Source organism: Drosophila novamexicana, unplaced genomic scaffold (genome assembly GCF_003285875.2).
Source record: "Drosophila novamexicana strain 15010-1031.04,08,12 unplaced genomic scaffold, DnovRS2.1 tig00001711-arrow-arrow-pilon, whole genome shotgun sequence".
Taxonomy (NCBI): Eukaryota; Metazoa; Arthropoda; class Insecta; order Diptera; family Drosophilidae; genus Drosophila; species Drosophila novamexicana.
Genome location: NW_020824880.1, coordinates 166779 through 180362, shown reverse-complemented (window position 1 = coordinate 180362; position 13584 = coordinate 166779). Strand labels below are relative to the sequence as shown.

The window sequence follows — 13584 nt, the reverse complement described above, 5'->3', positions numbered from 1 at the left end:
ATTTTTTTTTTCACCATTTTTGTAGTAGTATTAACCATCCAAAACGGATCCTTGTCAGCCAGTGTATTGAAAGCAAATTCATTGTTAAACGTTTAAGTTGATAAATTTGATGTAGCAATTGGTTTAAGTGTTTAGCGTGTGTTATTTATTGCCACAAACATTAAAAGCGAGCGTCCTGCGCAAAGGACACCGTAAATACTATAATTGGCTAAAGAGCATCTAAGATAATTTCGTATTGTTGATTTGCTTTTGGCCAGGTTTTGCCTAAGCGCCGCCCAGCAGCGCGGCCAGAGCGTGCTTGTAGTCGCCCGACGTTTCCGACTGCAAACAGAAAAAACAAACAGGAAAAAAACAAAGCAAGAAAACAAAAAAAAGGAATAAGTAATGAGAACAGTTGAAATATGTGTGGACCGTATACGGGCATTTCCGTACGGGCAAACATGCAGCAAGAACCAAACACAACAAAGAAAATCTATCTGAGCAGCGATCTTTGAACGCTTTCCAACACACTTTGTAACGTTTTCTCGCACAAACAGTGTTCGCAAGCAAATTCTCAATCATGAATTTGTTGCTTATCCCCCCCCACCCTCCCCCCACAAACCTAGTTAAAAAAAAAGAAGTTGGTTGAATCAAAGTTCGCATAAATTAAGCATAAATCATGTTACGTAATGTGTGTCACCTAACGTATAATATTTAAGGCCTTAATTGAAAAATGAAAGCAATTTGTAACTTTTAGCTGCGCTCTTTAAGATTATATATATATATATATACATATACACAAATAAATTGTATTAAGAAACTCGAGCGATTTGTTGTTTTGCTACTCCTGCCATGAAATTGGCTACTCTATTGAAGAAGAAGAAGACGATGCCGACGACTCCATAGAGCATATATATATATATATATAAACTCGATCCTGCATACTATTTCTATGCAAGCTATTCCCTTGATTGCAGCCCTTAAAACTTGCCAATGATTCTTTCTGCTACGGCGGAAACGGATCGGATCGGATCGTTCGGATCGGATAGGATCGGCCGGATCGTTCGGCTCGGATCGGATCGGATCGTTCGGATCGGTCGGATCGGTTCGGATCGGATTGTTCGGCTCGGATCGTTCAGATCGGATCGGATCGGATCGGAGCACCTTTCGGAGGATGTTTGTCAACTGGCTGCCAATAAAAAAAATCAAGCCTTGTTAAATTTTCGTTGTTTTTTCTGCAGCTTTTCTTTGATGTGGCTCTGGAATTGCCCAGGTTAGCTGGAATTTTGGTTAGCAGATACCCTATTTGGATGGGGCAATACTTACGTCCTAGCACCAAAGACAACAACAACAACAAGAACAACAATAACAAGAAGAAGAAGTAGTGTGGGAATTACATAAAGCAAAAGTTGGAATTGGATTAAAATGTGTTCAAAAAATTTGGTTTGAGCACTTACCACAATGGCGCTGAGCAGCGTGCGATTATAGATGCGCTCGAACTCCTGCTTAATTGTCTCCAGATCGATCTCCGAGCGGCTGACAATGATGCGTATAAGCGTTGCATCATCGGTGCCGGCGCCATCCATGGCCTTGTGCAGGCGATTCGCAAAGAATGCCGCCGGCGACTGCACGCACTCAACTGTGGGCATGGCAACTGATCAATGGGGGTCAATGGAATATGGATATGGATGTGCATGTACCTATGGCCATCATGGCGTCGTGCAGCTCGTCGGCCATCTCGTGCTTGATGGCCTGCTCGATGGTCTGGCCGGAGAGTTGCTTGTATTCATCGAAGATCAGTCGCAGCTGGGGGAAGCTGGCATGGGCCATGATGCGATTGAAGACCTCCTCGTCGGTGCCCAATTTAGCCTCGCCGGCGGCATATAGTTGTGCCGCCTGATCTTTGGCCTGTGCCGCATCGACGGGCGTATTCATTGAATCCCGCACGCCGGTCACAATCAGCGTAAGCAAACGTCGAAAGAAACCGGACGTTTCGCTGCACATTTGCTCGGCCAGCGGTCGTCCATATTTCTCCTCATAGTTGACCACAATCTGCTGCATCTCCTCGTTGGATTTGGTGCACAGGATTTCGACAAGTGTTGACTCCTCGGTGCCCAGGCCAGCCATGGCGTTGTGCAGCTGCTGGCACAGATAGTCCACGGGCGGCATCATCAGCGCCACAATCACATCCTCAAACTTGCCGCCCAGCTCACCCTTCAGATCTTCGATCAAATCTCTATCGAATTCAGCAGCGTAGGCGGCGCTAATTAACTGGCGCTGGGCATTGCTACGTGAGGTGAGCACCTCGATTATTTGCTCCTCATCGGTGCCGAGGCCACGCATTGCGGCGCGCAGCTCCTGGCTATCGCTGGCCGCATCGAAGGGGCTGCGCGGCACAACGCACGGCACGGCCTGTACGCGATGAGTCAGCGCAATTTGCTTTAGCCCCAAAAACTAACGATTCAATTTGCATACGAAGTACTAACCTTATAATCCATTTCTCGTTTTGCTTTTTGCTCTTTGTTTTTTGGTTAGTTGTGTTTAGTTTAAAACGTTGTTTGTTCTTTTTGGCAAACTATTTCACACTGGCTCGTTCAGTTTTCTCGGTGCAGCTGTGCTTGTTGTTGTTGTTGTTGTTGTTGTTGCTGCTGCTGCAATTGCAAATGTTTCGTTCAGTTTTCTTATACGTTGTACTCCACCCGCCGTTCGCTACTGACTGCACACAGGCAACGTCGCTGTCGTTGCTGCTGCTGCTGCTGTCGCTGCCGCTGCCGACGTCGTGAGCTTTTATGACGAAGCTTTTAATTTCGCCTTAACTACGGCTTCGGCCCAAATGGCAATGCAATACGCATGCCAGTTGCATGAATCATTGGATACACACAAATGATTAGCTAGATATAAATAGATAGCGCACACACATACACACACACATACATATATGCATATATATATTATCTTTATTTAATCTCGTTTTATTGTTGTTGTCGCTTGCGTGAGTTATTAATATACTACAATTCAATTACAGTTTGTCATTCTTCTGATTCTCAACTTGTTCGCTTCATGCACGCGTGTGTAAATATCGCGTTATATATGTATATGTGTATGTGTATATATATGTATCATTTTGTTATTGTTGCATATTATATAAATCTTTGCTCAAATAAGTTTGTTTGCCATTTTCTCATTTTATACACAGCTCGTGGAGGCAAAATCAATCAATACCGAAAGAAATGAGACATCAGTTCTAAACATATTAAGAATATGAATATATATGTATATATCAAATAAATTACAAATACCAATGATGTACGCTTAGGGGGAGAGACCTTGAAGAGAACATTTCGCATTTAAACCAAAATTGTTTAAAGCATATATCGCATACATATATATTTTGGTTTTTGTTTTTCTCAGTGTAACTTCATTTGATGAACTTTACTTGAATACGATGCGAATGGTAGGGCAGAGGGGGGGGGGGGGGGGGGGGGGGTTAATAAACCAAAAAGCTTTTAAGCTCTTTGCTTGGCCGCATTGCGGAAAATGGGTGGATTATGGGTGGAAAGCGCAAAATAAAGAAAACGAGTTGAATTACAACGCGTACAAAATTAAAGCCAAGCTCTTAACACAATCAATAGAAAATTGGAGCACATTTATAAATATAAATATGCATAGATATACATATAGATAAATATACGCCCAGCTCCCCCCCCTATCCCTTGGCAATGCACACCAAAGATTTTTGTTTAGACGAAAGCGTGTTCTGTAAACGTTGGGATTAGACCTCGTCGTTCTGATTCATCTTGAGCTCATTGAGGGTAGCATTGAAACGGGACCATTCATCGCGCGACGGCAGCGCCAGATGCTCAGCGACATCGTAGACATAGAGCTTGCCGGACTCATCGCCGATGGTCACATGGAGGCCAGATGGTGTCCAGGAGACGCGATTCAGCGCTGGCGCACCATCGACAACAATTGATGCTGTCGGTACTTCGGTATCCTGATTGAGGTTCCATAAATCAAGGCGACCGCTACCATCGACAGCAGCAAACAGAGCGGGATGAACGGGCGACCAGGCGACATCCATGACATAGTCGGAGTTATCCTCAAACGAATACAAGGGTTTCGTGTCCTGCAAACGAATGGCAAACGAATGTAAAGAATCGTTGGGAGTCATATGTAGGCGCACACGGAACGCTCACCTTGAGGGACCACAGCTTAATTGTCCAATCGATCGATGAGGTTAGGAACAGATGACCAAAGTCCGGCGACGATTGATTATAATGCGTTGAGATGCCCGTTATGGGACCCAAATGCCGTTCGAATACCTCATTGACGCCCGAACGCAGGCCGTGCCGCGAGGCCGAATAGACATAGCCATCCTCGCTGCCCATGACCAGGCTGTTGATCTCATTGGCCGGAAAGGCCATGCATGTGATGGCGATCGCCTTCGATTGGCGCTGCTGCAGCTCGAGCGTATCCTGCGGCTGCGATAGCATGTCCAGCGACCAGGAGCACAGCTTACCGTCCGACGATATCGAGATAACATTATGGGCATTCTGTGTGCCCACCATTTGCAGGCAATAGACGGGATGTGTGTGCGCCGCGGCGCTCAGGGGTGTACGCTGTATGGGTGTGCGTTTCTGGACACGATTATCCCAGAGCACAATCTGGCCAGAGTATGTGCCGCCTAGTATTAAATTGGGATTGAATTTGGCAAAGCATGTGGACATCACGGCGCTCTGACAGTGGAAGACATCCTCGGGCGTTTGCTTCTTGAATTTTGTATTCCAGACCATCACAACGCCGTCCGGCTCATTGGGGCTCTCGTCGTTGCTGTGATAGGAGGCGACAACCAGTTCCGGAAAATGCGTTGACCAATCCATGCTGGTGATGCAGCGATTCTTTGACCAGCGCTCATCATAGAAGACACGATTCAGCGATAGGCGCGCGTGGGAGCGCTCATCGTTCGCCTCCTCGTTGTCGCCGCATCCAATGTAATCCGTATAGATGTCCACGTTCTCGGAGAGGGCGCGCTCAATGACGCGTCCGGCACGCAATACGAATCTCTGAAAGTCCTCCGATAATATGATCATTTGCTTTTGCTCCTCCGACAGTTCCTTGACTGCAAATCGTGAACGATTTATGAATTACACGATATTTCAATACGTTTGCGTGTCACGCGCCCATCTCTAAATGGATTCGCGTGTGACTCGTGTGCGTGACACGTGATCATGGCACGAAAATTCAACGATATTTCATAACTTTTGCGTGTCACGCGTAGAGATGTGTGCGTGAATCTTTGTGCACAACTCTAGATGAGCTAGAGTTGAGTGCGTGAGTCGTGCTTAATACTACTACGAGCATTTCGTGCTCGTGCGTGCTCACGTGCACATCTCTAGCTGTGAACTGAATGCTGCTCGTGAGCGTGATGCGATCACAACTTTTTAGCTCAAAACTTCGTGTCACGTGATAGATATTCATTAAGATATCGTCTCGTGCTGAAAACTTAGCACGTGCACATCTCTAGCTAGAGATGAGCTTTGAACTCACCCTCCTTCTTCTCCTCCTGCTCCTTCTTCTGTTCGAGCGGTGTTATGGCTGGGGCCACATCCTTGACTGTCGGCAGTCCGTGGGTGAGATAGCCAGGCGGCAGCTTGGAACTAAAGCCATGATCCAGATGTGGCAGCGAGCTCTCTTCGTCGTCTCCTTGGGCATCAAATGCAAGCACTGTTTAAGGTATAAAACTAACACAGCTAAAGGAACATGACAATCGACAGAACAGGAACAATTCTACTATTTTTTTTCTTTTTCTTTTCTTTTCTTTTCTTTTGGTTTAGCTGCAACTTGCTTTTAACGGGCGCTTTAACGGTTGAACGTGACGTTTCTTTTTAGCATGTTGTCTCTGTCATTCTTGCAAAATTTGCGTTATTTCTCTTCTTGGCTTTAGCTTCTTGTGTGTGTGTGTGTATGTGTGTGTGAGAGAGAGAGTGTGTAGCTTGTGAGAAGTTGATGAGATTAGCAGTGTTGGAAAAGAGCGGAGTAGAGGGGCGATTAACGGTAAGAGAGAACGCACAATTGGAATAACTTCATGTGCTAATTGGACTCGACACAGCTGTGTGTGGGAGTGTATGAAAGAGAACGGGTGGGAGCGATACAGTTAGAGAGGGACGGTAAGGGAGAGAGCGAGAGCGAGAGAGAGAGAGAGAGAGAGACACACATACACACGCGCGTTTGCACTTGTGTTTTATTCATAAGTCGCAGATTTGTATAAATATAAAACACAAGAAGTTCATTAAGTACATGGTGTGTGTGTGTGTGTGTGTACGTGCGTGTGTGTGTGTGCGTGTCAATATATGCACTAGATGCTGTTAGTGTGCTTTACGCTTTACACCATACAACTTAATACACAAAGCCAATTAAAAAAAAAAAGAAAAAGAAATTAAAATATATATATTTAAAATTAAAGAATTTACAATTTCCTATTATCTCATACGCCGTTAATATGTATGCATGTGTGTGTGTGTATATATATATATATATATATATGCATGTATGTAGTGTAGCAGCATAATAGATATAGAGAAATAGAGAGAGAGAGAGAGAGAGAGAGAGAGAGAGAGGGAGAGAGGGAGAGAGATAAGAGGCATATTTCAAGTAATATTATTATGTATTACGTAATTGGTTTAAACTCTATTAACAACACTTTCTTGCTTCACTAATTCGTGTATCAATTAACATTTGTTCAGTTGTTTTTTTTTTTTTTTATCATTTTTTTTGTTCTCCACCCAGTTTATAAATTTTTGCGCTTAAAATTATGTATTTATGCTAGGTATATATTACATATATATATAATTACTTTTTTTTGTAGATTTATTGTTTTTTTCGTTTTGGTTTTATCTTTGTAACATTTAACATAAACAGCCAACAGAGGTCGCTTTTGGTATCTGGTGCCGTGGGTTAACAGTTAACACAGTAGTTAACGGTACATTAAAGAGAGCCGCCTACGACGCGCTTCGCTTGCTGTGCTTGTTGAGAGAGTGAGCGAGACAGAGACAGAGACAGAGAGAGGGAGGGCGAGAGTGACAGACAGGGGCACAGATAAAGAGAGCTTGAAGTGGGTGTGTGTGTGTGTGTGTATGTGATTGACTGCGCCGAGCATGAGAGCACAAGAGAGAGAGAGGGAGAGAGAGGGAGATATAGGGCAGAGAGGGGCAGACCAAAGAGCGAGACAATCTGTTACTAAAGAATTGACTAAGACTTCGGGTATTTTATGTTAGCAATTTTGGATGAAACAAACGTTAGTCGCACGCAGTTGAAAATATGTATATATATAGGCAATAGATCGATGAAATGATTATTGAAATTGAGGTTAGGTACACACAAAATGCACAAAATTCAAGATTTGCTGGAGTTTTGATTAAATTTTTGATATGATGCTAGAGATTATGCAGGCAGGCAGGCAAAATGGCGTGGATTTTGTTGACTGTACAGCGTGTAACGGTAATTTATTAGACACAAGGAGCCAGAGAGAGAGAGAGAGAGAGAGAGAGAGAGAGAGAGAGAGGGTGAGAGCGAGGTAGATTGTGTATATGTATGTCTGTGTGTGTGTGTGTGTGTTTCTAGTGTGTGTCAGCCAGCGCGAAGTTCATGTTCATGGATTATAGGTACATATATGTATATAACTCATATATCTTCAAGTTTAGTTTTGAATTAGCTTTAGGTATATGATTGTTATTATTATTGAACGCGTTGTAGTTAGAATTTGTACGTTCCTATTTTGCTTCATGTCGATTTCCCGTCACTGTTTGCGAAACGCCTCTATGTTTGGGTGTACCTACCTGTGAATTCATCCTCCCACTCTAAACCCGGATTAAGATTGTATTCATCTTGAAGAAATATAAAGAAATAAATATATTGTACATATACACAATTTTAGTTTTTGGGTTGATTTTAGTTTGTCTTGCACTTTTTTCTTCTTCTATAATTTTTTCGTTTTAACAAAAGAAATCAAGACCCGACAAAAAAAAAAAAAAAAACTTGGCCTCAACGTACCGCCCCCCTTGAAATTGATCGGGTATGCAGTTTTCTTCATGAACAAAAGGCAAATAACATATGATGTACGAAACGTTAAAAGCCATCGATTATATGTATATGTTTAACGTCTTTTTTATATATATAGATAGAACATAAATTATGGCTTTTCGAGAAAAAAAATAAAAAAAACAAGAAATAATTAGCACATTTGTCGAACGAAAGCGGCGACAATTATAAATTATAGTACAATGTTAAGTTTATAACTGATAATTACTAGATTCATATATATATATCTATATATATATAGATATATGTGTATAGTATATTATATAGTACATGATATTTCTCAGTGCTTTTACATGCATTCGTGTTGTATGCGTGTGCGTGTGTGTGAGTGTGTGTGTGTGTGTGTGTGTGTCTGGCTTACATTTTGTTCAAGACTTAAGTTTCTAATCGATAGATATATATATATATAAATATATATGAATATATATACTCGATACTTGCGTTAGGAAAAGTTGGCTAGACATATTATGAATATTACGATATATAAGTTTTATGCTAAAAACAAAAAAATTGGTAGATAAAACAAGGCTAAACTCGTCAAATAAATGAATACGACTAGTGTATAACAGTTGCAATGGAAACTGTTATACGGTTATACGCAAAAATAAAATGCGAGCTCTTGGTAATTTTGTTTCACGTTTGGTTCTTATGAAAACGATTATAATTTTAAAAAATAACTTAAAAAAAAGTCAACTACTTAATGGAATAATTAAAAAAAAAAACTTATAAATTGGGTGGAGTTTGTTGAAATATATATATTTTTGAAAACAAAATATATATATATAAAAATATACTATAATGCTGATACAAACTGAATGTCAGATTATGCCGTCTAGACGCTACATTTGGTAACATAAATCTCAATTAATTGCAAATTCAATAAATTAAATATGGGAAATATTGTACCGAAAGGCCGTAAAAAGCAATTTCTAAAATATATATATATATGCGAGTAATAGGTTTTTTTTTCAAGCACTATAGATAGAAACTACATACGCACAAGACTAACGAATTATATGTAACGAGTGCTAAGAGGTAGCGAGTAACAAGTAACGAGAGCTAAAAGGTAGCGAGTAATAGGTAACGAGAGCTTAAAGGTAGCGAGTAATAGGTAACGAGAGCTAATAGGTAGCGACTAACTACATACAGCGAGCGAGCAGGACAGAGTGATATAAGAGAGAGGAATAGCGAGAGAGGGGAGGCATAGTCAGACTGAATGGGAGACAGCGGAAAGGCAAATATATATATATACATATAGAGAGAAAGGGGGGAGAGAGAGAGAGTATACGATAGTTTCTACTTGGATTCGCGGGCGTGAATATTTGAAGTAGTTAGATACAAAAAGTCAACAACTACTCACCATAATAATCCGTAGCATGAGCTGCAGCATTTTTTGCGTGCGTACCAAGAACAGATAAAAAAGTGGGAAGAAAAAGTAAATAGACAAATTATTAAATGCGCTCAAACAAATGCCTAAATACAAACAAAATACGTTGTATTCGAAAGCAGCGAATGCAACAATTAATAAACATAATAATAACAATATGAAACAAAACAATCAACTATGAAGAATGAAAGTCAAAATCAATGAAACGATGAACATGTGAAAAATATAGATCAAATATATATATATAGCTATAGCATATTATATTTATAGTGAGAGAGAGAGAGAGAGCTTTAATTGGTTACCATAATGAATTGTGTGCTGTTGTCTAAATTTGATAGCTGTCTGCTTAAAACTATATATAATACCTTTACGTGGACGCCACCAGTCCTCCATATATCCTGACAGAGGCGATGAGTGGCAAGAAAGAACTGTATTTGTTATTTAATTTCACTTATGTTAAATGCTTGCTCTATAATTTGTTCAAATTTCATTTAAAAGCACAACACACAACAACTCAAATGTGGCAAATCAATATTGGGTTAGACGCTGGGATTCTGGGAATTAGCATTGGGCAGAAATATCTAGCAGCACAGAAGACAGTTAATAAATTAGGCAATTTGAAAGGAGCACAAAGAACAATTTGAAAAGAATAAGAGAAGAAACTATGGAAAGTGTTTAGAGTGTATGCATGATTCGGTTATGGGTTATACACTAGCTAGCATTGGCCACTATATATGAATATATCAATCAATATATATATATGCATGTAGGTCTTAGAGCGCATACGCACCATCACGCTCGTGTCCGCCGGTGCTGGTGGTCTGTGTTTGTTTCGTATAGACGAGTGTCTCCTTTGGTGGAATGTTTGTGGCCTGCACGTTGTAAACGCTCAGATTCAGTGGCTGTTTCTTGCCGGCGCTGCTGTTTGTCAAAAAGAAAAACAAACCAAGTTTCAGTTGGCATCGAAATATGCAATGTTACAAATGGACATTTTCAGGCTGAGCAAAGCCGCAACAAAATGCAAAGTTTGTTTAACTATTGCTCGGCCCTCTATAATAATTTTGCATCATTTTTATATACCCCTGTCCGTTGACGTTGGCCTGCAAGCTAACATCTGGCGTTTGTGTATTGGAATTATCGGATGTCAGCGAATTGGCCGAAGACAGCGAGGAGAGCACCTCAGAGACGGGCGCAAAGCCCAGCGAGGACAGCATTTCATCCAAATCTCTGCAAAGGCGCACACAATATTAGGCTGATTAGCTGATCAGGCATTTATTATGTTTTTGGAGACTCACTTGCGCTGATCCTTGTCAATGCCGGTGCCGGTGCCAATGCGTCCGGCTGCCTCTTCCATGTCTTTAATCTCCTTTTCGCGGCGACGTCGATCCTTCTCCTCGCGCAGTGCTGCCAATTTGGCCTTCTTGCGCTCCAGCTCAGCCTTGCGATCCATTTTTGAGGTGTGGCAACGCTCGCTATTTGTTTCAACTGATGCAGTTCGGGCACGTAAGGCGGATGTGTTGCTTAGTTCGGGCTACAACAACAACAACAACAACTACAACTACAAGTGCAGTTCGAAAGCAGCTTTCGCTACGCTAGCTGCAGAAATGAAGAACAACAATAGAACAATGAATCAGTTTTGGCCATAACTAATTGTAACCAATATTGGTCAGCGCAGCTGCTTGATGATGTCACCTTCACAACAACCAACAACAATAACTGGCCAAAAGTTAAGAAAGCCACACAACTGTCCGTGTGTGTGTGTGTGTGCGTGCGTGTGTATGCAAATGATGTTATTTTCACTGGATAAATGCACAATTCATGCAGCCGACAAAACTTTCAGCACACAATACAAAAAATCAATAGTCAAATGGGGCAACCACAAGATTTGATGACGGCGGCGCAGCAGCAGCAGCAATAGCTGCTGGCAGCGCTGTCGCTGTCGCTGTGACGTCGTTTTCCACTTTTTGCTCGTGTGCACAAATTTGTAGGCTTCACCGCAATGAACAGTCAGGCACCGCACAACACTCAAAACTCAATACATTTTTATAGCGCACCTTTAATGTTGTTCTCGTACTAATTGAATATGCACAGATTGCAATTAAATCATCATTTTATTCCAATTGAAAATGCGATTGCAATGTTTTGTGAACAGCGCCAGTGTGACCGTAGGCAACAAATGAAATTGACCAAATAATCGATATACCACAAAATACTGCAAATGTTAAGTGACTGTAAGTATACAGCACTGCACTTGATATCGTATTTTATCGATGTAGCATAGCTCGCTGGCTTTGGGCGCCAAATTTGAAAGTGTCTTGCAATTAAATCAAATCAAATTGCAATTGTCAGCGTGACAGCACTGAACTTTAAGCCCGACTGCATCTATCTGGCAACGCCTGCGACTGCGCCAAGTTTGAAAATAGTCAATTAAATATATTTTATTTGTTGAGCGATTGAGCAAAAAACAATAACAAAACAAAAAACACGTTTAAGCACGCTGATTTCTGGGTAACATTAATTAATGCACTACGCATTTGGCTGTCAAGTGAAATCATAAGAACCCGTCAGCAGCAAAATGGACAAATGGAAATAGAAAGCTAACGAGAACTTGTTGAATTCATTGTCATTTTGTGCGACTCTCATGCAGCGCAGCATAACGGTAAATTGTGGGCTGTGTGCAATTGGCATATTAAGCGGCCTTTTCCGTAATTACCCGTTAATTGTTTGCCTGACCTGGCACCAAATGCCATGAGAGAGAGACTTGCCATGTATATTGTGGCACCCACACACATACACACATACACACACATGCACACACGCACACAATGACACTGACACAGTTGGTGGTTCGTTCACTTTTGACTGCGAGCCCTGCCTTACAAATGTTATATTAATACACAGATATTAATATGCATGTACATATATAAAAAGTCTTGCTTTAGTCTTCTTCTTTTAGCTGTTATTTGGGTTGGAGCATCTCGATTTTAAAAGTCGAGCGCGCAACTTGATGGCCTATAAATTGCATATGCATCGATTTCGTAATGCCAATAATATTAACTGATTGTGTGAATCGCCCCTCACAGCAGCTCTTTTTTTTTCTTTGTTAATACCCTGTACTCATTGAGAAATGCTTTAAATGGGCCATATTGGTTTTGTGCGCATGTATGTAACAGGCAATTGTTAATTTCCATTTATCGATAGCAAAAGCAATCGATTGCAATCGATAAGCTGAATGAGATGTATTTCGAATTTATAGATACACATATAGATAGATCGCACCCAGAATATTTCACGCATTTTGGAGCTATATTTTAAAACACCAGAGTATTGAAAACGGAAAAGATCGATTTTGGAGCAGATTTCATCTGGTGTGGGCAGCTGCTGGGCTTTACAGGGTAGCTGCTAGTCGCACTAGCTCGACTAGAGCATTCTTTTTTTACTCATTTATTTTATATTTTGGATTTCCGAAATAATGTTGGCAGCTCGCATCGATTGCCGGAGCTTTTTCTTTTGGCTAATTTTGATTGCAGTCCAAATGATTAAAAAAGAAAACCAAAAACCTTGAATTACAAAATCTTTCGTCTGGCTCCAGGCAGCGAAGCTGTTAATGATAAATCAGCGCATCTGCCAGTGTTTACAACAAAAAAAAAAAAAAAAAAAAAAAAAAAAAAACTTGATGCGGTGTTGCCAAACTGTGAAGCGGTTTTTATATCATTTTTTGTTCCTCACAGTTTTCGCTAATTGCGCGAGCTGTTTGCATACACAACATGCACACATGTACGCATGCACACATGCACGCATGCACACATGCACGCATGCACACATGCACGCATGCACACATGCACACATGCACATGCGTTGTATTAGGGAAACGCTATTTAATGATATCTGCAATTCGATACGCGCATAATTTGCACATTAATTGCTAATATTATTAAATTGCTTGGCCAGATCGTTGCGGCTGTTGTTGTTGTTGTTGTTGTTGTTGTTGTTGTTGTTGTTGCTGTTGTTGTTGCTGTTGTTGTTTCTCAGAAGCTGCTCGAAGTTGCCGGACCTGCGCTGCGCTGGCATTTATTGTGCGCCGAACGAGAGTAAAAGTTTTTTTTTTATTTTTTTTTTCT

The 13584-nt window shown here is 41.1% G+C and overlaps 2 protein-coding genes across 10 annotated transcripts; both read right to left on the bottom strand.

Moving 5' to 3' along the window:
- Position 1: 1 nt before the first annotated feature.
- LOC115768221 (annexin B10) lies at positions 2-2612 on the bottom strand. Of its 2 annotated transcripts, XM_030712746.1 has the most exons (5): positions 2466-2612; positions 1680-2391; positions 1437-1618; positions 1306-1308; positions 2-321 (listed from the first exon to the last, which is right to left on the bottom strand). In XM_030712746.1, exons 1-5 carry the CDS (start codon positions 2475-2477, stop codon positions 265-267), a joined length of 966 nt encoding a protein of 321 aa, XP_030568606.1. In that variant the 5' UTR covers positions 2478-2612; the 3' UTR covers positions 2-264. The 2 variants fall into 2 exon arrangements, with proteins under 2 accessions (XP_030568606.1, XP_030568607.1); XM_030712747.1 differs by lacking the exon at positions 1306-1308.
- Positions 2613-3471: 859 nt separating this feature from the next.
- Positions 3472-11616, bottom strand: LOC115768217 (cytoplasmic dynein 1 intermediate chain-like). Of its 8 annotated transcripts, XM_030712741.1 has the most exons (10): positions 11518-11616; positions 10759-11059; positions 10544-10690; positions 10254-10381; positions 9829-9861; positions 9437-9457; positions 7815-7862; positions 5527-5703; positions 4176-5098; positions 3472-4105 (listed from the first exon to the last, which is right to left on the bottom strand). In XM_030712741.1, exons 2-10 carry the CDS (start codon positions 10911-10913, stop codon positions 3752-3754), a joined length of 1986 nt encoding a protein of 661 aa, XP_030568601.1. In that variant the 5' UTR covers positions 10914-11059; positions 11518-11616; the 3' UTR covers positions 3472-3751. The 8 variants fall into 8 exon arrangements, with proteins under 8 accessions (XP_030568601.1, XP_030568594.1, XP_030568596.1 ...); XM_030712734.1 differs by lacking the exon at positions 9829-9861 and having other exon boundaries at positions 5527-5682; positions 10254-10384; XM_030712736.1 differs by lacking the exon at positions 9829-9861 and having other exon boundaries at positions 5527-5679; positions 10254-10384.
- Between the last annotated feature and the right edge of the window lie 1968 nt (positions 11617-13584).

Excerpts from the sequence above, each read along its gene's own strand:
- LOC115768221 (XM_030712746.1), bottom strand. Across the intron at positions 1,619-1,679 it reads CGACGCCATGATGGCCATAG|TTGAGTGCGTGCAGTCGCCG; the intron begins GTACATGCACAT and ends CCATGCCCACAG.
- LOC115768217 (XM_030712741.1), bottom strand. The coding sequence starts at position 10,913 with ATGGATCGCAAGGCTGAGCTGGAGCGCAAGAAGGCCAAATTGGCAGCA. Across the intron at positions 9,862-10,253 it reads CGGCGGACACGAGCGTGATG|GATATATGGAGGACTGGTGG; the intron begins GTGCGTATGCGC and ends CGCCTCTGTCAG. Across the intron at positions 4,106-4,175 it reads TTAAGCTGTGGTCCCTCAAG|GACACGAAACCCTTGTATTC; the intron begins GTGAGCGTTCCG and ends ATTCGTTTGCAG.